This window comes from Haemaphysalis longicornis, unplaced genomic scaffold (genome assembly GCF_048455015.1).
Source record: "Haemaphysalis longicornis isolate Haplotype H1 unplaced genomic scaffold, Haemaphysalis longicornis Haplotype H1 scaffold_2, whole genome shotgun sequence".
Taxonomy (NCBI): Eukaryota; Metazoa; Arthropoda; class Arachnida; order Ixodida; family Ixodidae; genus Haemaphysalis; species Haemaphysalis longicornis.
The window spans coordinates 84,088,412-84,112,272 of NW_027526295.1; the positions used below are offsets into that span (position 1 = coordinate 84,088,412).

General features: G+C 45.5%; 1 protein-coding gene and 1 pseudogene across 1 annotated transcript; both read left to right on the plus strand.

The window, feature by feature from the left end:
- The first annotated feature begins 1,574 nt into the window (after positions 1–1,574).
- LOC144168120 (cuticle protein 10.9 pseudogene) lies at positions 1,575–3,153 on the plus strand (annotated as a pseudogene).
- Positions 3,154–11,995: 8,842 nt separating this feature from the next.
- LOC144167214 (cuticle protein 10.9-like) lies at positions 11,996–13,925 on the plus strand. The gene is made up of 3 exons (XM_077696555.1): positions 11,996–12,177; positions 12,588–12,725; positions 13,513–13,925. Exons 1-3 carry the CDS (start codon positions 12,166–12,168, stop codon positions 13,870–13,872), a joined length of 510 nt encoding a protein of 169 aa, XP_077552681.1. The 5' UTR covers positions 11,996–12,165; the 3' UTR covers positions 13,873–13,925.
- The last annotated feature ends 9,936 nt before the right edge of the window (positions 13,926–23,861 follow it).

Consider the following 23,861-nt stretch of genomic DNA (forward strand, 5'->3'; position numbering starts at 1 on the left):
TCTTCTTGCGTGCGGTCGACAAATGAAAGTTCACGAGTAGCATAAACACGGAACGCTGCTGGTAATTGCAAAAGGTTGCTTCAGCGGGAGCATGCAGGCGAACGCAAGAATTGCGCATCCGACTCAGCTGACACTGCTGGCATGGCACCGCCTTGAAAACGAGTGGAAATTTTGTTTTGTATTTTCGCAAACTAAATGATTCTTGCGTAACGTTTTACGCCGCACGATTTACGAACGGCAGTGTACATGTATACTAGAGAGTAGGTGAGGCAATAGCGTCAAAAAAACAAATTAAGCGCTATTAAACGACGCAAAACAAGCCCCAAATCGCACGCCCGCTGTCTGCAAAGATGTGTACTTCTATATTTGCATAACATAGCAGCCGCATACACGGCGCGCGGCCCCGAATATTTCCATACGATCATCACTGACTCTGTTGGTTATCTTCTAGTGCAGGGGTCGTCGCTAACAATCTGAACGCCTACGCGCCAGTTTTGTTCTCAAATCGAGTTAGGCAGCGAGACAAGAACAAAGAATTGGTCGCTTCCAGTTGAATTGTCCCCCATATTCACACTTCACCACAGTATTGTCAAATATTATTAGCACTTCGCTATTTCATTTTTTTTTGCGTTCAAAGCCACCCTCCTCCTCCCACCCGATTTGCCGTCCAGCCCTCCGCCGTGCCGGCCAGCATGCAACTCGGCCCTACAATTCGAAACGTTGCTGACCCTCATTCTAGCCTATTAAGTGCGAACTGGGAATATATAATGCAAGAACGTGATTAAGTAAGAGCAAACAAGGAAAGCGAGCGGCCTCTCAGTTCGCCCGACCACCTTGTTTCACCGCCACTAGTTTCGGAAAAGCAAAACAGATTTCACAAAGCGACAAAAGCGGGCCTTAACTGCAACGCGTCGCTAAATGGCATCGCCTCTGCAAAAAGCAAATCGTTCTCGACGCCTTCCTAGTTTTTGGACCACAAAAGAAGCGAGAGAGTGAGGGCAGGCGGAAGGGGGCTGCGCAGGCGGTATAAAGCGTCCACATCCCTGCACCCAGCCACACACACACACATTCTAGCAGTTTGCCATCATCTGAACCAAAGGAGTCCGTCGGCCACCGCAGCTGCTTCCTTCCACTTGGATTACACCACCGAAAGTGAAAATGTTCGCAAAGGTACGAATTATATGTCTTCCATGTGTCTTATGCTACGGCCCCTTCTGGAGACTATATAACTTTAGCTATATTTGTAAGCTTATTACATTCAACCTGCATTTGATACTTCTGAAGCATTGGTTATTGAGCAGCCACAACTGGCTTTGCCGTAAAAAAGTGATCATAAGAAAATCTTCCACACAAGCTTTTGTTTAAGTAGGTGAATTCAACAGAACATATACGTCATTTTGAGCAAGAGAGGCAGAACATTTTTTTCTTGTAAGTAATGGAAATTGTTCCAATTGCGTGGTAGGTATTAGAGCTGGTGGCCAAAGTAGTTTGGCTGCACTGTTCTCATAAAACGGGTTGCAGGTTTAGGGACAGTTTTGTTGCGGACAGTACTCTTACTGCGAATTCCACTACACATGCAGGTTCTTGTGGCCTCCGTCTTCTCCTGCGCATTCGCTGGGGGACAGTATGGACACCAAGGAAACTTCTACGACAGTTACAGCGGCCCACTGGCAGTCGCGGCCGCTTCGCCCATTGCGGCTGCTCTTGAGCCAATCTACGTATGTATCCCTTTAGATGTAGCATAACGATATCAAATTTGTGGTCTCAATGAATGTGGAAGTGATACACTTTGTATCAACAGGATGATTATAAACTCAAGGTGCTAGATCTAAGAGCAGTAAAGACAACCCCAAGCTTTCCTTCCGACCGTTTTGATCTCGGGATGACAATTGTATGAAGTTACTTTCGTATAGAACTTCCGACATCCTTACGAGGCACATACGTCACATTAAAAAAAATTGACTTTTTTCCTCCAAGTATCAGTTCAATCTGTTTACAGTCTCGTAGTTCTACATGATCATTTAACGCCCGATAAAGCTCGAAAAGCTGACCAATAGATAAACAATTCTTAACGCGAGGTTCTCGATTCGGGGAGGGGGGGAGGGCGTGGCGGACAGTTTATTCTTTCGAACCAATTTCGGGTGATGCTCTTAACTGTTGGCGTTTATTTAAAATATGGCAATATGCAGGTAAGAGGTGCCATATATATATATATATATATATATATATTTATATATACAGAAGGATAGGGCAGCAGTCTACAACGCCAAAGGAGGCATAGGGGTGTGGTTAGGCTCTTCTCTTTTTCACTACGGTTAATGAAGTAAACATTTTTTTATTATACAGAAGAAAGAAAGAAAGAAAGAAAAACACGCGCCCAGAGTGGGGACCGAACCCACCCTTACTATATTTATATATATATATATATATATATATATATATATATATATATATATATATATATATCGCCAGTTGATAAAAGAAATGTACAGTAATCAATCTTGAACACGCAATAAAAACATCATCTTGGCAATGGAATGCGTTTCTTCATATAGACCTTTTTAACGAGCACGGTTTCGAATCTTTGTTCTTTTATGGAACACATCATTTATATCAAAGCGAGCCTACTGAGCACGTGTTCGTTCGTACATTGCGGCGTTTGGACTAAGGTACGACAGCTTAGACTTTAAAATATGCTAAAACGATCACCTGGCGTGAGGAACGTACCTCCTGATTCACGCATTTGCACTGGCATTGTTGACTCTCCCGCAGCCTCCACAGCCGTACAGCTTCGGTTACGACAACGTGGACGAGTTCGGCACTCAGAGCTTCCACAAGGAGCAGGGCGACGCCAACAACGCCAAGACTGGCTCGTACGGTTACAGGGACGCCTACGGCGTCTACCGCAAGGTCAACTATGTTGCCGATGCCAACGGATTCCGCGCTACCATTGACACCAACGAGCCCGGTACTGCTCCGGGTCACACCGCTGACGCTGAGTACAACGCCAAGCCAGTCGCAGCCAAAGCCGCAGCCAAGGCGGCGTCTGCACCTGTCGCCATCTACGCGCCCGCGCCTGCCTACGGTGCCGAACACAGTGCCTATGGGGCTCACGCTCCTTGGAAACGATAGGCAAGACTGTATTGCAGTAATTTAAAAGAGTCCACCCAAAATGGGGTTCCCATTTATTTCAAGTAAATAAACCATGTCCACTTGTACACTTTGGTTTTGCTTTGATGGTATCCTAAAGCGGCCACAGCGTCAACGGACCCAGGCCGCTGGCGATATGCAATCTGTATTTTATCACTCGCTGCCGATAGATGCCCCTTTTACAAGTTCGCCATGCTTAACCAGTGTATAATACGTTTTACTCGTACAGCAAGATGCCGTTGGGGCAGCGGATTACAATTTATACGCAAGGAATGTGAACAGGGCCATCGAAAAGTCAGTGTCACCTTAATCTTCTTTCTGAACTTCCCAGAAAGTTCAGTTTTACGTGTTTTACTTCTGTCTTTCTTTTAAGTTCTGTTTGCGATTAGATTAAAGTTTTCGTTCACAAAAAAGCGTTCATTCTATTCAAAGCCGAAGCAGCGATCGTCCAAGTTCGCATACGAACGCTTTATTTGACATTCGTTGTTTGTGAGTAAGGATGCTATGTATCGAACAAACGCTGTAAAAATAAGACACTTCAGAAAACCTTTTGTTGGACAAAGATTTGTCCAAGATTTCCAAAATGAAACTTCTTGACTGCATTCCGTAGCCCGCTGCGGAACAGAACGCCAGGAGCCTCTGACTTTAGCACTAGCGAAATTGGAGCGGATAACCTAAATGAAGTTAAATTCTCGATTATGAGCTGTAAATAATACCTTCTGCCAGATAGGGCAATGGGAAGAGTCCAACCTATAGCCACAAAATATACTGAAATTTTCTTAGGTCGTTGTTACACCGTGGACGGTTGTAAATTATCAAAAATTGAGGATTGAGGTGAGCGGTTGTTGAAGGTGTTTCAGGTCGTCTTTAGCCATTTTGAGTTATTATTTACGACGAAAAGCATAAAAACACGAGTTGCAAGTAAATTGATTAGTGCTGCATGTACAAAATTGCTTGTATATGTCCCTATACCCTCATTTCTCAAATTTATGAAATTGTATATTCATTGCAAACTGCAGAAAAACAAGAAAGTCATACCATTTTTGTCGGTCAGGAAGGGAGGGTGCTTAAGTTGCGACAGTCGGTAGCATACGGCAGGCATGCAATGCAGCTGACTGCGGGCGACGGAGAAGATACTGATTTGTCTAGACAGAAGTTCGCGTCATTAGTGTTCATAGCCTGGTTTCGGGACAGGTGTATACTGCGGCTATTATTTGTTAATTAGACAAGAATGGCCGTTAAGCAAAGAATTCCTGTGGACATTGTAGGTATGACGCGGCACATTCAGAATAAGTGCTGAGCTTATTCACCTTCATCATTTGGTAAAGTGCTCTCATGGCTTAAATCGCTGTGTCACACCTGGCGAGAATTAGTGCCCTCGTGACCTCGAGAAGTAGTGTCCTCATCATAGAAGCGTCAATGAGACATTTGTAGGTACCTGCGAGGGAAATCTAACTGCGGTATTTCCAGAGACGAAGTACTTGCGTAATCCTTTATTCCGACTGATAAAGAAACCCCGCAAAAATTCCATCCCAAGCACATAAAAATGCGTTTTTATATGCTTGGAGTGAAATTGTTTAGGCCAATACTAAGCCTTGTCGGCCACAAATAATTCAAAGAATCTACATTATCCTTAAATGTGTCCAAATTATTTTGTGACAGTAAGAAATAAAGGTATCTTCTCTAGCTTTCCGGCATAAAAAGTTTCGGGTCGCTCGGGACGTAAACTTGTAGATTGAATGTTTTGTGGGCTTCGGGTTTCCGGCTAGACCTAGAAAATGTTGACAAAGTCTGTAGATTCCGTTGCGGTGGAATATGGAGCCACCCTGCTGTAGTGGCAACGAACAATTTCCTGGCGGGGGCAGTGCTGTTGGTTACGACTTTTCCAACCTCAAAAGCCGAGAACGACGACAGCACCCAGATATTAACTACGACGCGGTTTTTAAAGCGACGATATATATGCGTCGCTGATGGCCTCGAAAACCGTGTACCCGCTGCAGGAAAGCCAACTTTACACCATGGGCTTTTCAAAACGATGATGACGATAAGTGAAGGCGTATCAAGCGCCTCATGGAAACAACGCTTCCCGTACCCGGAATCGAACCCGGGTCTCTCGCGTTGTGGATCTAACGTCTAACCGATTTGCGCGACTCCGACCCGGTAAAAGCAGTTTGGAGTTTGTAGTTTGACCTTGACTCGTGTTGCTCGGGAGAAACATTCGCCTTGTAACTTTTTCTTTAAAAAGATGGCTTGATATCTATTCTGCCGCTTAAATAAGTAAGTCTCGAATGCTGCGCCTCGCCAGTGTAGCAAACACCAAAAAAGGACTCATTTTAGCAGTGCCTCAATTGGCTACCCTTACGACTTTTCTGGGACTGTAAAATTTTTGTTTTTCCCACGGCCCAAATAGAGTGCGTAATGAACATAACTTTTATCAGTAATTAGAAAAACCTATTAATTAGTAAATAAGTGTGTTTAAAAATGGCTGGAGAGTACCATACCCCCTAGTGCGAAATTTCGTCCCAGCTGTTTCGCTGTTTTGACTCTGAAAATTATGTTGGTGCAAAGGATTTCAGGCAGACGTAGTGGTATAGTTGCAGGAAACTTAATTGCAGCGGCTGATGAAGCACAAGCATTGGTTGCTTTGCTCATTGCTCAGTGCTCCCTTTGGGTTCTAGCGTCGGGGGTGCTCAGCCTCCGCTCGGGTAAAAAGCTCGTCTATCTCCAGCGTGCAACCAAGCATACGACTGGTTGCCTCACTCTTAGTTCAGCACTCACACCCTGAATGCTGCAGTGCGCTGAGGCAGCACTAACTCATGAGTTAGTGCTGCGTTGGAGTTCTGTGGTGCAGCCTTTGTATTCTAAATGAAGCCTGAGCGTGCGCCACCTATTCATGCGACTGACAGCGGCGCTCGACCGGGAAAACAGTACCACACGTTGCCAAAATTCGACTGTTTCGTTACTCGTGCCTGTGGCTCTGCGCCCGCTTAATTTCATTGTTAAATGGTACCGCTTAGACCCTACACGAGCCTTTATCTTACCTACGGTTGTAAACAAACTTTTCTTGCCGCACTACGCCGTCACGGCGCGGTTGAAAATTTCCTCTGTGGCGGGCGCGCACGGTATGGGAGTGTGTTGTTGGTTTCTTTTACGTTGCACTTAGCCGCGTGTCGTTGCAGAAGTGGCGTACACTGTTTTATGATGATCTAACGGTGGAAAATTCGAGCTTTTGCTCTTGGTTGCCGATTTGCCAGGCTGAAAGGTTTGTTGTTACGTCAAGATAACTTGGTGCCCATTGTCATGTCAGCGAAGATGTATTTACTGCCGAATATTTTGCGACTAAAATACACACTCACTCCTGTAGTTTGTCACATGCTGCATGCATGCCTCCGACGTAATGATAGTGGCCATTGATGTAGGTAGCTGAGACAATTTTCAAGTTTTAGTAAAAAAAAGAAAAGAAAACGGCCAGAGTTGCATCAGGCCACCGCGCATCACCTTGAGTGCCTTTGCTTTTTTGTATCCACAGTGAAAATCCTAGTAAATTAAACTACTTCGCTGATTTATAGCGCGTGCAGTATAGCAAACTGTGGATATAAATGGAACAAAGGGAAGCATTCGCGCACCCCTGCATGCCGCGGTTTAGTAAACACGACGTTGCCCAGCCTGTGCGTGCTCGCGAGATGACAACGGCGAAATGTGGCAGGAATGCTTGCTGGTAGCTCATAGGTGACCCTTCAGGTGCCATGCCAATCACTGTCATGACAGTCATTCTGTCACTGTGGGGGGTGAGGCCAGCACAACTGGGGCAAAAAACCCATTCCCAAGGCTACCAAGTTTTCTCCCAAGCGCCTGCACGGCACTTTGTTTCTGCTCGCATTGCTCCTGTACTCGACGTGCATCGAACAGACGCATTGTCAAGGGAAGGGAGGGGCCATTTTCTCGCGGGCTTCTCCAGTCAATATCTTGGACACTCGCTTGGTTGATGCCCTGCTGTCTCGGACGTGACCCACTGTTGTGGCAGCTCAATGCACGCAAGCTCCGGTGGCGCCTCTTTAAAACCTTGGGCTTGCAAGAGGACGAGTAGGTGCACAGCAGCCAGGATGTGACTCCATGCTCCACTGCAACCCGCCGGGCACTCGCAGGCTGCCTCCACAATCGCCCCACTGTGCGTCTCAAAGGTGAGGCACACAACATATAGGGCCGGCCACTTTTCTTCTGGGAGCGAAAGCAGCTGCTGAGCACATGGATGAGGCCCAGCCTGCACGAACAGAGCGAGTAACAGTAAATATCACTGAGGGAAGAACAGGGCTAGTCCGCTACAGTTTATGGTAAAGGGACAGAGCAGAAAACAGTGGCCGCAAGGAACAGACTCAAAATCACCAGATTTTGTGCCTTGATTAACACTGCTGCAAGGGCAATATTCTACACCTCAAACAGCAATGATGTCAAAATTGTTTGTCAAGTTCGAGCGTGCAAGTATATCTGCATGCTTTGTTAATGCATTTTCAAGAGAAGGAAGTTAAACATTTAAAAACCTCACCATGGGTAATGATCCAAGTACCCGCATAATCGTGTTCATCATAACTTAAGCAAGCAATATTATGATTATCTGGAACTAATTTCCAGAACCTTTTGAGATAAACAGGCAAACATTCGGGCTATGCCGATGACCCATCGAATTAAAAAAAATCTTCTAGTTCAGTGAGTTCGAGCTAACGAGGTTTTACTGTATTATCTGTTCGTGCACACCAAAAACATGCGCTTTAGAAACAAACACAACCACCCCACCGCAAAAAAAGGAGAAGAAAGACACACAAACAGATTTTTGCGGCAGAACATGCGCATTAAATAATGAAAACACACAAAAAAAGAAAATTAAAGGCGTATGTGCACTTTTGTAGTTGACTTCGGCGCAAAGCGCGGTTGCTTTGCGGCAAACGCGTAGGCGGACGACCGTCACGGAAAACAGCCGAAACCTTTCCGTAAACATCTTCGCCAAAAATCATCCCGTAAATTCGATGTACAGCATTTGAAAATACCTAATCCACCCACTAGCGGTACAGTCTAGCGATTGTCGCTTTCCTCTTTCAGGGTTACTGCAAAAGGGTTGCCGTCACGCATTTGCATGGTAAACAACGGTGAACACGGTGCTATACAAATGCTCATACCGGTTAACTCGCGTCAAGCAAAAAACAGAGAAGGATTTACTTACTGAGAGTCGCACGTGTTTGTCCGCACCGATGAAGGCGAGCAATGCGCCTCGGTGGCTAGGCGGCATGCCCTGCTCCGCTGCCGCTCGGATGGGTCTTTGGCGCGGCACCCCGAGTGGTATGAGTCTTCAAACACTGTCGGCAGCGCAGACAAGTCCTTTGTCCACAATCCGCGGTCGGGAGCCAGAAAAGGCCGTCCAGTTTGAGCCATACCGCGTTACCGTCACCTACTGTTCCACAGTAAACAATACGAGACTTCCCGATCGGCGCCCGTACCAATATGGCCGACGGTCTCGTTTACATCAGTGTTGCTAGATCACCCAGCAATTTCGCATAAGGTCTATTCAAACAAGATTCCTCATACAATTCGACGGGATTAGTCATACAATTCAAACAGTACAGACTTTATTTGTTTACGACTGCTTAACGGAAAGATTTCATCCGGTAACGTGTTTAGAAGCGAGGGGACATAATGAATGCGAAGGCGTTCGCCATATCCAGTGCGCACCCAAGATACATCAAAGCGCAACCGCTGGCGAAGTTCGCTTACAGTAATATAGGCCCAAAAATACTCCTTGGACCAAACATAATTAAGCACAACAGTCTGCTTGAAAAGGTGTGAAAAATTGGGCGTACGGGAAAAGCGGAAAATGCTCACACTCCTATCATACTGCACCCCATAAAGAACAGACTTCAGTATAGATTTGAGGATGGCGTCAATCTTGTTTTCCCAAAACGATGAACAAAAATAAAAGCAACACATGCCATATCGCACAACACTGTAGGCCAATGCGTGAACAATTTGTTTGCGCACATATTCCGGGCAGAGGGATTTTACAGATTATTACAGACAGGACACTTTTCGAAGCTGTGCACAAATAAAAGTAGCATGGCTGTTCCAGGACAGGTCACAATCAGAATGTACACCTAAGTACTTCACGCTTGATACAGGTACTATGGGGGAGCAGGCGCAGTCTACGCAGTTCCAGTCATGCAGAAATATAGAGCAATCAAGCGGGATCAGTTTCAGCGTATTGTGAAAATAAACCAACTGTGTCTTTTAATGATTGAGCGCTATTGTATTGCTACTGAACCAATCCATAATTTTTTCAGTGTCATGTTGTAGGTGTGCGACTGAATTTTTAAAATCAAGGCGTAGAGCCAGTAACAACGTATCATCTGTGTATTGAAATACGCGACAGTGAGAACATACATTGCCCAAATCGTTGACATAAATATAAAAAGAATGGGAGCCAAAATGGAACCCTGAGGGACACTGTAGTTAAATGCTGCGGATTACGTTTGACCTTATCGATAACAACAACCTGCAAGTGGTTAGAGAGATAATTAGTTAATAGGGACAAAAACGGCCCTATAAATCCGTAATGAAAAAGTTTGTAAAATAATACTTGATGATTCACAGATTCAAACCCTTTTGATACATCCAAAAATAAGGCACATACAAATTCATTATCATCAATTGCAGAATTCAGAACATCACAGAGTTCCTCAAGAGCTTTCTGAGTACCGCGACCTGGTATGAAGCCGTACTGGTTCGGCGCGTACACGCTATGAACATAAAGGAAGCTCTGCATTATGGTGGAAATATGCCTTTCCAAGATAAGAGCAATAACAGGGAGGATAGAAATACCCCGATAAAGTAATTGCAGAAGCTAAACAAAATAATATGCGCTAAAACAACCCGATTTATCGGCTTTTGTTTGAGCGAGCTGTCGCGGTCGTCGCGGCGTGGGAGTTTTGCCTGTTCGGGTGGTCTAACTTCCTGACGACCATTACCGTTCTTTCTTCTTGCGTGCGGTCGACAAATGAAAGTTCACGAGTAGCATAAACAGGAAACGCTGCTGGTAACTGCAAAAGGTTGCTTCAGCGGGAGCATGCAGGCGGACGCAAGAATTTCGCATCCGACTCAGCTGACACGGCTGGCATGGCACCGCCTTGAAAACGAGTGGAAATTTTGTTTTGTATTTTCGCAAACTAAATGATTCTTGCGTAACGTTTTACGCCACACGATTTACGAACAGCAGTGTAGATGTATACTAGCGAGTAGGTGAGGCAATAGCTTCAAATAAACCAATTAAGGCTATTAAACGACGCAAAACAAGCCCCGAATCGCTCGCCCGCTACCTGCAAAGATGTGTACTTCTATATTTGCATAACATAACAGCCGCATACACGGCGCGCGGCCCCGAATATTTACATACGATCATCACTGACTCTTTTGGTTATCTTCTAGTGCAGGGGTCGTCGCTAAGAACCTGAACGCCGACACGCCAGTTTTTTCCTCAAATGGAGTTAGGCAGCGAGACAAGAACAGAGAATTGGTCGCTTCCACTTGAATTGTCCCCCATATTCACACTTCACCAGAGTATTGTCAAATATTATTGGCACTTCGCTATTTCTTTTTTTTTGCGTTTAAAGCCACCCCCGCTGCCACCCGATTTTTATTAACAGATGTATAGCGCAAAAAAGACGAAGGACAAAGAATGCACGAGGACGAAGCGCTAACTTGCAACTAGTGGTTTATTGAAAGAAGCACACATTTATAACAACAGCGTACATGATAACCGACAACCTACGTGATACATATCAGAAACAAGAAAAAATTTTGATACCCCACTACACAAACTTATCGCCCCCTTCCCGAGCCACGGGCTTCCAAATAAGCAATCTCTTTTGCCGATAAAGCAATTGATGCTCGACTAATGCATCCGTCTCTGGCTTTGTGGATTTCTAGCGCTTCCACTATTTCCCTGGTCGTTTGGTTCTTGCTTTTGAACAAAATCTTGCACTTGAACAAAATCTTTGAACAAAATCTTTGAACAAAATCTTTTACTCTGCACATTGGGCAGCATTGTCGCCATTGTGGATGCGTGCCTTTGTTTTCAGAGTGCAAGATTTTGTTCAAAAGCATGAACCAAACGACCAGGGAAATAGTGGAAGCGCTAGAAATCCACAAAGCCAGAGACGGATGCATTAGTCGAGCATCAATTGCTTTATCGGCAAAAGAGATTGCTTATTTGGAAGCCCGTGGCTCGGGAAGGGGGCGATAAGTTTGTGTAGTGGGGTATCAAAATTTTTTCTTGTTTCTGATATGTATCACGTAGGTTGTCTGTTATCATGTAAGCTGTTGTTATAAATGTGTGCTTCTTTCAATAAACCAGTAGTTGCAAGTTAGCGCTTCGTCCTCGTGCATTCTTTGTCCTTCGTCTTTTTTGCGCTATACATCTTTTAATAATGATCGACCAACTAGCCCAACAACGTACTTTACCCACCCGATTTGCCGTCCAGCCCTCCGCCGTGCCGGCCAGCTTGCAACTCGCCCTACAATTCGAAACGTTGCTGACCCTCACTCTAGCCTATTAGGTGTGAACTGGGAATATATAATGCAGGAACGTAATTAGGTAAAGTAAGAGCAAACAAGGAAAGCGAGCGGCCCCTCAGTTCGCCCAACCACCTTGTTTTACCGCCATTAGTTTCGGAAACGCAAAACAGATTTCACAAAGCGACACAAGCGGGCCTTAACTGCAACGCGTCGCTAAATGGCAACGCCACTGCAAAAAGCAAATCGTTCTCGACGCCTTCCTAGTTCTTGGACCACAAAAGAAGCGAGAGAGTGAGGGCAGGCGGAAGGGGGCTGCGCAGGCGGTATAAAGCGTCCGCATCCCGGCACCCAGCCACACACACACACACATTCCGGCAGTTTGCCCTCATCTGAACCAAAGGAGTCCGTCGGCCACCGCAGCTGCTTCCTTCCACTTGGATTACACCACCGAAAGTGAAAATGTTCGCAAAGGTACGATTTATATCACTTCCGGGTGTCTTATGCTACGGCCCCTTCTGGAGACTGTACAACTTTAACAATATTTGTAAGCTTATTACATTCAACGTGTATTTGATACTTCTGAAGCATTGGTTATTGAGCAGCCACAAATGGCTTTGCACTAAAAAAGTGATCCCAAGAAAATCTTCCACAAAAGCTTTTAAGTACGAGAATTCAACAGAACTTATACGTCATTTTGTGGAAGAGTGGCAGAACATTTTTTTGTTCTAAGTAATTCAAATTGTTCCAATTGCGTGGTAGGTATTAGAGCTGGTGCCCGAAGTATATAGTTTGGCTGCACTGTTCTCATAAAAAGGGTTGCAGGTTTAGGGACAGCTCTGTGGCGGACAGTACTCTTACTCCGAATTCCACTACACATGCAGGTTCTTGTGGCCTCCGTCTTCTCCTCCGCATTCGCTGGGGGACAGTATGGACACCACGGAAACTTCTACGACAGTTACAGCGGCCCACTGGCCGTCGCGGCCGCTTCACCCAGTGCAGCTGCTCTTGAGCAAATCTACGTATGTATCCCTTTAGATGTAGCATAACTATATCAAATTTTTGATCTCAATGAATGTGGAAGTGATAGAATTTGGCTCAACAGGATGATTATAAACTCAAGGTGCTTGGTCTAAGACCACTAAAGACAACCCTAAGCTTTCCTTCCTACTTATTTGATCTTGGGCTGACAATTGTATGAAGTTACTTTCGTATAGAACTTCTGACATCATTACGAGACACATACGTCGCATTAAAAAAATTGTCATTTTTCTTCCTAGTTTCAGTTCCTTCTGTTTGCATTCGCCTGGTGCTATATGATCATTTTAGCCCCCGATAGAGCTTCAAAAGCTGACCAGATGAATAAACAATTCTCAACGCGAGGTTCTCGATTTGGGGGGGGGGGGGGTGCAGTTTATTCTTTCGAACCAATTTCGTGCGACGCTCTTAGCTGTTCGCGTTTATTTAAAATACGGCCATATGCATTTAAGAGGTGCCCTATATATTCACAGTTGATAAAACAAATGTATAATACCCAATCTTGAACGAGTAATAAAAACCATCTTGGCCACGGAATGTGTTTCTGCACTTTGACCTTTTTAACGCGTAGGGTTTGGCATCATTGTTCTTTTATTGAAGATATAATTTATATCGAAGCGAGCCTACTCATCACGTGTTGGTGCGTAGATGGCGGCGTTTGGACTAAGGAACGACAGCTTCGACTTTAAAATCTGCTAAAATGATCACCTGGCGTCAGGAACTCACCTCCTGACTCACGAATTTGCACTGGCATTGTTGACTCTCCCGCAGCCTCCACAGCCGTACAGCTTCGGTTACGACAACGTGGACGAGTTCGGCACTCAGAGCTTCCACAAGGAGCAGGGCGACGCCAACAACGCCAAGACTGGCTCGTACGGTTACAGGGACGCCTACGGCGTTTACCGCAAGGTCAACTACGTTGCCGATGCCAACGGATTCCGCGCTACCATCGACACCAACGAGCCCGGTACTGCTCCGGGTCACACCGCTGACGCTGAGTACAACGCCAAGCCAGTCGCAGCCAAAGCCGCAGCCAAGGCGGCGTCCGCTCCTGTCGCCATCTACGCGCCGGCGCCCGCCTACGGCGCCGAACACAGTGCCTACGGGGCTCACGCTCCCTGGAAACGATAGACAAAACTGTATTACAGTAATTTAAGAGAGTCCAACCAAAATGGGGTTCCCATTTATTTCAAGTAAATAAACCATGTCCACCTGTACACTTTCGTCTGGCTTTGATTGTTTCTTACGGCGGTCAAAGCTGCTATGAATCATGGACGCTGGCGTTATGCAACCTGTAAGTTTATCACTCGCTGCCGAAAAATGTCCCTTTTACAAGTTCGCCATGCTTTACCAGCGTATAATACGTTTTCCCCTGCAGCAGGACGTCATGGGTTTCGGAGTAGAATTTATAAGCGAGGAATGCGAACGGGGCAAGGAAAAGGAAACTGTCATCTTATCCCTCTTTCTGCACTTTCACGAATCTCGAGTTTGAAATGCTTTACTTGTGTCAGTCTTTTATATTGTGTCCACGAGTATATCGAATTTTTTTTTTCACATAAAAACGTTTATTCTATTCAAAGCCGAAGCGGCGATCATCCTAATTCGCATACTAACGCTTTATTTGACATTCGCAGTTTGCACCTGAGGTTACGAAGTGTCGAACAAATGCCGCAAAAACAAATTACTTCAGAAACAGCTTCGTTAGCTGGATATTTGTCAAATATTTCCAAAATGAAACATATTGACTGCATTTCGTAACCCGCTGCGGAACAGAACACCTGGAGCCCCTGTCTTTAGCACGAGCGCATATACCGCAAATGACATAAACGAAGAGGAAATTCAAATTATGGGCTGGAAATAATACCTTTTGCCAGATAAGGCAATCGGAAAAGGCCAACATGTAGCCGTAAAATGTTCTAAAGTTTTCTTAGCTCTCGTTCCAGCCATGGACGGTCGTACATTGGACAAGGCTGACGCTCAAGGTGAGAGGTTCTTGAAAATGTTTCAAGTCGTCTTTGGCCATGTTGGCTTTTTATTTACCTCCGAAGGCCTGTAAACACGACTTAAAAGTGAATTAGGGCTGCATGTTCAAAAAAAAAAATTTCATATACACCCGATATCTTATTTCTCAAATTTATGGACTCTTTGTCATTACAAACTGCTGAAAAACAAGAAAGCTATACCATGTTTGTAGGCCAAGAGGGGAGGGGTCTTGCGGGGCAAATGTCGGTAGCAGGCACAAGCTAAATATAACTGGTAGCGAAGCTTCCATAGAAGCCCATGCGTTCAGAAAATGGCGGCTCTTAAGCTGCTCATGGGGCTTAGCGCCATCTGTGTGAGGAGGGAACACTTCCGGCGGAACAAAAAATAAACAGGATGTGACGCAAGATCCGGTCAGAAAGTGACGTCATTTTAGTGGCATTAGCGGGAAAATCTGACTTCAAAAGAGCCTTAGCAGGACTCTGATGGCTGAGGGCTCATGTCATTGCCATCTGACGCAAGTTGGCGAGCCCTTGGCGTGTGTGCTTCAAGTCAACGCCAGCTTATACTCGCGACTAGAGAAACGTACTTTAGCATACTGTCGTGTGATTCGCCTCGGTTTTTATAAAAGCGTCTTGCATCTTCTCTGAACCTTTATTCTGTATTCATGCCTTCCACTGCTGTATAAAAGCAATCAGTTGTTTATTTTGATTGCAGCGGGTGGCAAACGTACCCCCCCCCCTCTCGACTGGAATTTTTTCTCTGCCTTGGGATACAGAGCTCAAAATGACACTTGACCACTCTCCCCGGCCCCCCTTTTATATAAAAAACGTGCCCACTCCTTACCCCGATACCAATTTCTACCAACGCCACTGCTAAGTTTAATTGCGTCGCCCATACGCAGGTTGCGTGCGTGCCTTAAGTATAGATCAAGGTTATATAATGCCTGCTCAGTTTGTATACTTCTGTTCTAAGAGAAGAAATAACGCATAGTCATGCTATAATCAAGACATTTCAATTTTATTCCAGGATAAACATAAAACAAATTTACCACACTGCACAAAATGAGCCCGTATACACTAAGTACAAAATGTTCGTGGGCACTACATGCATTATGATTTTCCTTACGCGCCGAAAAATTGACTTTACCCGTAACACGTAGCATATTGCTCATAATGCTATGTGAAAGCGTCAACAGCAGAACTACTTCGAAACAAGAGAAAAGAACTAGGCACTGCATCTTGACATAGAAAACCGGGCCGCAGGAATGCCGATTCACGAAAGTGCAGCGAGCACACTGCAGCTGTCCCGGCGTCTTATCAAGTAGACAAGTGTTTCTACAGAAGTTCACTCAGCATTCACGCCTGCAATTTCCTGGTTGCATTATTAGGCAAGTGTCGCAAAAGAGAAGTAAAAAGAGGAAAAATGGATCAATGCAAACGAAAGCGACGGCAGTATGTAAAAGCACATAGCAGGAAAGATCTGGCAGCAGTGCAGCACGGAGCAGCACAACACATTACTGCGCTGGAAATAATACTTGCGCAGACAAGTGCGGGAAGCAACGAGCACTACAAGCGTTGTAATACAATAGAGAAGACACTGAGATAGAATATTAAAGCGACTCGTTTAAATTCGAGTGGTACTACGCCGAAAAGTCCTTGAGCAATTGACACAACTTGCTCTCAGCCAGCCTTAGGTGAAATCAAGAGATAACTGTGACATAACAAAGCTTTAGACCCATTTTTTTCGAAGCACCACCACTTTCCATGAGTGAAACTTAAGCGCAAAAATTTTTACAGGGACGAGAAAGGGAACGGCACAGAACGGCAAGCGCCTGTGCCGTTCCCTTTCTCGTACCTGTAAAAATGTTTGCGCTTAAGTTTCACTCATGGAAATTGTTCACCAACTAGCTCGTCTCTCCATTTTGCACCACCACGTCCCCTTACACAACCTCCCGTGCACATATTCACAGTACAATAGTTTCGCGTTACCTGTGGAAATGAGAGGAAAATGGTGCAGTAAAACGCCATGTGTACGGGAGTTGCTGTTGCAACCTTGTACAGCACATCGTTTTTGTAGGTACCGACGAAAGCGCTCCGCTCCAACCGTTGGCAGCATCGTCCCGTAGTTCACCGTGCCCGCCGGGGACGGTACTACACGTGTTCACCGACGATACAACGCACCTCGCCACTCCACGCACAGCAAAAATTAAGTGCACTCGAAATTAACAAGGAAAAACGAATGCAAATGCGCACCACCAAAACACGCGAGGGGCGTTTCCTAGCAGACGAACTTTAGGAGCGCCTTTCCGAACACTACATGGACTGCATCACAGAGCAATGACATGTGCCATTCTTCAGAGGGCGCTACAAAAAAGGTTTTTGAGAATGAACAGCATTTTCATAAATTATTTATATACTGTGCCTAAATAAATGTGATTGAGAAATAAGTATAGTTCGTAAAATATAAATGTTGTTTTATTGTTGAACAAACTTGGTTTTTTGTTACTAGTGTTTGTTCCCTCCTCACCCAGTCGCGCTTCAATCGCCACTCCCATAAGCCCCCATGCTGATGTCGCTGGCAATAGGTTCTGAACCGCTTTTTGCCCGAACCTTCGCTACCATTTATATTTGCAGGCATCCAATGCAGCTGGTTGCTGGGGGCAGAAAAGATACTGGCCTGTCTAGAGAGAACATTGCGTCGTTAGTTGCTGTAGCCTGGTTTTGGGAGGGCTATATACCGCGGGTCTCATTCGTTAATCAGACGAAGCTCGCCCATCAGCAAGCAATGCCTGTGGCTGTTACGTCCGGCAGCTTGGCATCTTTCGGTGTTCGGCGTAGCGCGCGCGCGGTGCTATCTGTTGATAAGATCTGAGCAGCCGTCTGTGCGACGATGACGTAGTGTGCGCTGGCTTTATAAGCCGGCTGCCGTATCTGCGTGCGTTTCTTCTTGAATTGTATCAGAGTCCTTCAATTCCTTTCTGGTCATAAAAATTCGCCGTCACGCTATGGGAGAGCTTCCTACGCTGCTACGCCGCGGCGCTGGTGTTGATCGGAGGGCAGCCGGGGTCGTGGTCAGAGCGCGTTTGGCAGAGAACAGACCACGGAGTAAGATAAAACAGACGCTCGCCACCTTATCAGCAGTGCGCTCTCGCTTTGCGTGTCGTGGGCCGCTGAACTAGACTTATTATTTTGTGAGTGACGAAAAAATTCGGTGCGAACTGGCATGCTGCTACTGCGTTCCTGCCTGCCTCTCTGGCTACAGAGCAGCGGCGGCCTCCCGATGCCCTCCAATGTGCGGTGGCGCCCCTCGCAGTAGCCTTTGTCCCCGTACGAAACTTGGCCGGGAGTTTCATGACTAGAGAAGTATCGAAGGACTCAGCTTGTATCTTATGCTAAGGCAAGTGCCTTCGTCGAATAAAGCATAGTAAGCCACTACTGCCGAGACGTCATTCTCCCGTCATTTCCAAACCCAACAGTGGCCATTCTAAGTATGGCGGGGCCCACTGAGTATAAGTACTGAGTTTATTGGTCAGGCGGCTACCACCTTCACCGTTTGATGAAGCGCGCTCATGGTATAAATCTCTGTCACACCTGACCACCCATACTTGCGCTTCTTTGGCGGCAATCTAACTGGAATAATAAAGTTTCAATTGCTTAGCACGGGTATTGAGGAGCTTTGGGCGACTCAAAATCACCGTGTAACGTGGTGCTGGAAAGTACATAAATGTTATTTTATCCATATTGAGACGACGAGTAACAGTTGAAAGATGTTATGTATTGCCTGGGACAGCCCTCAGAAGAATCAGGAAAGCGAAAGTAGAGCTTCGGCACCTTTTGTAAGGCAAAAGTGAAACAAATGCATCAAAGTAAAAGACTGCTGCATAAATTCAGTTCTGCGCCGAAAAACTTTCAAAACACACGTATTTACAAAATTATGCATTACATGAGCTTAGGCAGCAGAACTTGGTTAAGGAGTACAGTCGGTAAAACGCTTGTCTATAACAGCGATTTCAACTTCAACCAGCGACATCCGAAAACTGACGAAACATACTCGTTCCAAACATGTCGGAGGCAAAAGCGAAGGGCTAAGACTTCAGAATTCCGCAGTAGTTTTATTCAAATCCCGCTCCGGCGGGGCAGGACGTGACTGAGAGTAAGAAAGCTGTGTTATAGCCAAGCCTTTTACCGGCTGCACTCGTCTGAACAAGCACTGCGAAGACTACATCGCATCCCAAGCCACTGCCACTACTCTTTACGCCTTGCTGTACTGGCACTTTACATCCACTTCCTTCTCTTGCTCAAAGATGACTTTGAATCCACCGCTGCAGCAGCTGCGGCAACCGTGAAAACTGATTGGATAATTTTCTGTTCTTAGGGCAGCACTGTTATCACTAGTCGCTGCGCCATGATATGTGGGTTTTAATAAATTCTCTTTAACCCCCCCCCCCAACCAGATGCTAGTTTTCCCGCCTTTATATGGAAGTGTTGACGCAAACGCGCTATAAAAGTAAGGAGTGATGCAGAAGTTATGTCTATGAGCACCGCAAACGAGCAAGCGACGTCATGAAGCCATTCTGGGGCATGTTTCATACCAGCGGTACAGATAATTATATTCTATTGACTCGTATTTATAGCTGCTGGGCATCTCTTCCAATTATACATCAGCCGTCCCGGCAGTAGTGCTAAAGTCAATTGCAATAAAATGTTTCGGGCGCTTATAACAAACTGCGATTCGCGTTTATTGTTCATCGGTTTTTGAGTAAAACACCTCGAAAAATATGAAATATATGTTTAGGGGCCTAAAGGGAACTACAGGGTGTCCCAGCTATCATGCAGCAAGATTTTAAGAAAGAGCAATGGCGTTACTCGAACAAAACGTAGTGCATTATGTTTCCAATACAGTGGAGTTGCAGAAAGTGACGTTTTTGGTAATGCGATTTAATTGAGTGATTGTAATTAATTTTCTATCCCGAGAGAAACTGTCCCAACCATTAAAGTGTCAATGAGGAACTTGTAGGTACCTACGAGAGGTATCTAACTGCGGTGCTTCCAGAGAAAAAATAATTGAGTACTCACTTATTTTGACTGAAAAAGAAAGTCCTGGAAATATGAAAAATACCCCGTGACAGCGCTCCCTTCCGAATTATGAAACAGTGCCCTCAAATGACCTGATTAAACGCAACTGCGGTGCCCGTCACACGCGGGAAGCACACACAAAGCGCATAACCTTGATAATGGCATGCACGGAAAGAGCAGGTAAGGCCCAAACTCAGTCGCAGTTTAATCTTTTTTTCTTCTCTGAATTTTTTTCTGGATAACTCAGAGGCAGCCTGTTTGAGGGCGATATTTTGAGAGGTGTGTGGGAGCGCCGTCCCGTGGTATGTTTCATATTTCTCGGGTTTTATTTTACAGTGCGAATAAAAGAGCACGCAAGTAATTCGTCGCTTAAAATACCGTCATTATATTCCCCTCGTGGGTACCTACAAGTGTCTCATTGACCATTTCAATATTGGGACAGTACACCTAAAGTTAGATAATTAATTATAATAATTAATTAAATCTCATTACAAAAGAGTACTGGCCGCTACTCCACGGTACTAGAAACATTATGCACTGGTTTTTTTCGAGGAACACCATTGCGCTCTTTAGAACATCTTGGTGCATGACAGCTGGGACACCCTGTATATTAGTAATATATATACAATTATATCTATTCTGTATAAATGTTTCATATACGGTTTATATACGCAGCTTAAAGTATAGAACCTCAGTACGATTGTTCGCGCCAATGCTTGAGCGCGTTTTTGTTTCCTGATCAGCTACTTGGAAGCTGAATAATCTCTGAGGCCGCTCTGCGTTATTTAGAGACTGCACGAAATGGCGTCCGCAACCCCACTGAACTGTTCAACATGCAGAAATAAATTCAGTTATGCTTGTGAAGTGTTTCTCCCCAAGACAATCGTGTGCGTTTTTGGGAACGAGATATAATATTCTAATTAATTTATTCAGACGTATGAAGATTTACTTACGTACACGGTTACATTACGAAAGCACACAATGTACCTGCCGCGGTGGCTCAGTGGCTAAGGCGTTGTGCTGCTGAACACGATGTCGCGGGTTCGATTCACGGCCACGGCAGCCGCTTTTCTGATGGAGGCAAAAAGCAAAAATGCCCGTGTGTACGCGATTTTGGTGCACGTTAAAGATCCCCTGGTGGTCAAAATTAATCCGGAGTGCTCCACTACGGCGCACCTCACGGCCTGAGCTGCGTGCGTCGGCGCGTTAAACCCCCCCAATCAAAGCACACAATGTGGCAAAGCAACGATGAGTCTGTCATCAACACCTCTTGCAGAGGTTTTAACAGGCGCATGTCAGACTGTTTTATTTGGTTGAATGTGGCTAAGGCGTTGCGCTGCTGAGCACAAGGTCTCGGGTTCGGTTCCCGGCAGCGGCGGCCGATTTTCTGATGGAGGCGAAAAGCAAAAACGCCCGTGCGTACGAGATTTCGGCGCACGTTAAAGATCCCCAGATGGTCAAAATTATTCCGGAGCCCTGCACTAGGGCCCGCCTCATCGCCTTCGTTTCGTCGGTGCGTTCACCCCTACAATCAATAAATATTTTGTTGAATGTAAACGAATAAGTATGAGCTAAGCCTACTGATCGAACCTGCCTAAAACGTCACAGCGATTATCCTTGGTATTACGTCATGCGGTCTTAATTTTCGTATACTATTAGATTTCCTAAAAGACAGGGCATTAGGGCCCTACAACTTCATATTTCTCGAGTTATGGCGGATCGCCATTTTAATTAGCTTGGGATGACCTTGGTGGCTTCCGTGGTACGCTATTTGCGGCAGTAACATTCCGTTGCGGTGGAAAATTGAGCCACCTTGGAATAGCAGCAGCGAGCTTTTACTGGTCTGTTGGTTACGATTTGTTTAACCTCAAAAAGCCGAGAACGCTAACAGCCCCAAGGGTCTAACTACGACGTCGTTTTTTATTTATTGTATAGGGTTTAACGCGCCGACGCAACGCAGGCGATGAGGCGCGCCGTAGTGGAGGGCTTCGGGTTAACTTTGACAACCTGAGAATCCTTAACGTGCGCCGAAATTTCATACACACGTGCGTTTTTGTTTTTAGCCTCCATCAGACAAGCGGCCGCCACGGCCGGGAGTCGAACCCGCGACCTCGTGCTCAGCAACGCAACGCCTTAGCCACTGAGCCACAGCGGCAGGTCGAAATGGTTTTTAAAGCGAAGATGTCTATGCTTCACTGATGGCGGCGACAAGCGTAAGCGCACTGCAGGAAAGCTAACTTTGCGCAATGTGCTATACAAAACGGGGATCATGATGAGCGAATGTACATCAAGCGCCTCAAGAAAAAGACACTTGTCGGGGTCGGAACGGAACCTTGGTACCTCGCGGTATGCCACGTCTGTCCGATTACGCGTTTCCGACATGGTAAAACAAGTTTGGATTTGGAAGCATGAATTTGACTCGGGTTGCTTAAGAGCAAGCTTCGCGTTTTAGTCATCTTTCTCTTACAAAAGCCATGAAGAGAAAATACAAGTTGGGTTTATTAGAAAGACTGCTTAGTCCTGATAACAATGATACCAATATCATCGCAATCTTCGAACAAATAACTGAGATAATAAAGAAAACGTGTGAAGCATTGGCGACCCCCTGGCCAATTTCTCGCAACTTTTCTATGACGTCAGGGAGGCTTGTTTGTGCGATTGGTGGCCGCCTAACTGACCTGTCGCGACGACACACGACTGGACGTCTGTAATGGGGCCTCCAGTAACATTTGACCGCATCCCTTGAATGCTAACGTGCAGGTAACGCACTGAAAATTATGTTTTGTTGTTGGCCCGTATGACGTCATTCTTGCTCATAACACGTCACTGTGGCGTAAAATCTGAAAGTTTTTTTTATACTTCTTGCTTTTTTTTGTGTTAAAAAATCCTTTGTGGCTCTAATGGGGCTGTGCGAGGTACTGAATCCTATTTCTTTCAAATTAAACAAGGTTGTATTTTCTCTTCATGGCTCTTCTAAGAAAGATGCCTTGATTTTCAATCTCTCGCATGTCTAGGTAAGTCTCGAAAGCCGCGCCTCGCCAGTATAGCAATGACATTAAACGGACTCATTTTAGCCCTCCCTCTGTATGATACCCGTAGGACAGTTCTGTGACTGCAAAAATGACTCTTTAACCCACGGCTCGAATATAGTGCGCAATGAACCTAACTTTTATTCGCGATTAAAAAAATTCGACACTAATCTGCTTGCTTCACTGGAACTGTCGTCTTCTGCTGAAACTGCCAGGTATACACCTTCTAAGCTCTCTGCTCCCACTCCCGCGACCTCCCTGTCCCCTCTCGCACCTCTCGTAAGGAATGAAATGAAGTCTTCTTCAATGCAAATAACTTTTCCTGCGTTCTGACTGCTCGCACGGCATCTGTCGGGACAACCCTCATCTTTTCTATTTTCGTTTCTTTCTTCTTCTGCCTGCAACAACATAACCGGAAGCGTTATTCTTTTTGTGTTTGCTTTTATCTCGCGCAAGCTGGACCCTGCGTGCGCCATTTCTAACATTTTTTTACCTTTGCTACCATAAAAACCAAAGGAATGTATGTGCTTAGCTAAAAGAATGCGGTACTTATCGGTTAACTACTTACATTTGGCTAGACATATGTCTGAGATTTCCTTCGCGCTATATGATAACGACATATATGACTAATTCCACCAGTTTTAGCAGTTTTGAACTGTTCGGCCTATAGAAACTTCTTTTTGAGAAATTATTTGAAGTTTTGGCCAAAAGGCTGAATTGAGGGACAAAACGACGTGCACACAGACCAACAGTTTAGCTTTTACGTAGCCCGAGACTTACCAATGTCTTTAAAAGGTCCTTCCGTGACCATCTCACACTCACCACGGCTATAAAGAAGCGTATGGTAAGGTGCGACCGTTATTCCGGATTTCGACCACAGTTCAGGTGAATACTGCGCTACGGTGCTCTGGTCGCTTTGGAGGAAATGGGGTTCGGGTTGGTGGTTGTAGGTTTCCCGCCCGCACCTCACGGTGTTTCAACTCAAATTGGGGTTTTAGGCACACAAAAATACCGCAACAATTTTCAGAAGGCG

Coding starts and splice junctions, on each gene's coding strand:
- LOC144167214 (XM_077696555.1), top strand. Junction 12,726..13,512: donor CTGCTCTTGAGCAAATCTAC/GTATGTATCCCT, acceptor ACTCTCCCGCAG/CCTCCACAGCCGTACAGCTT.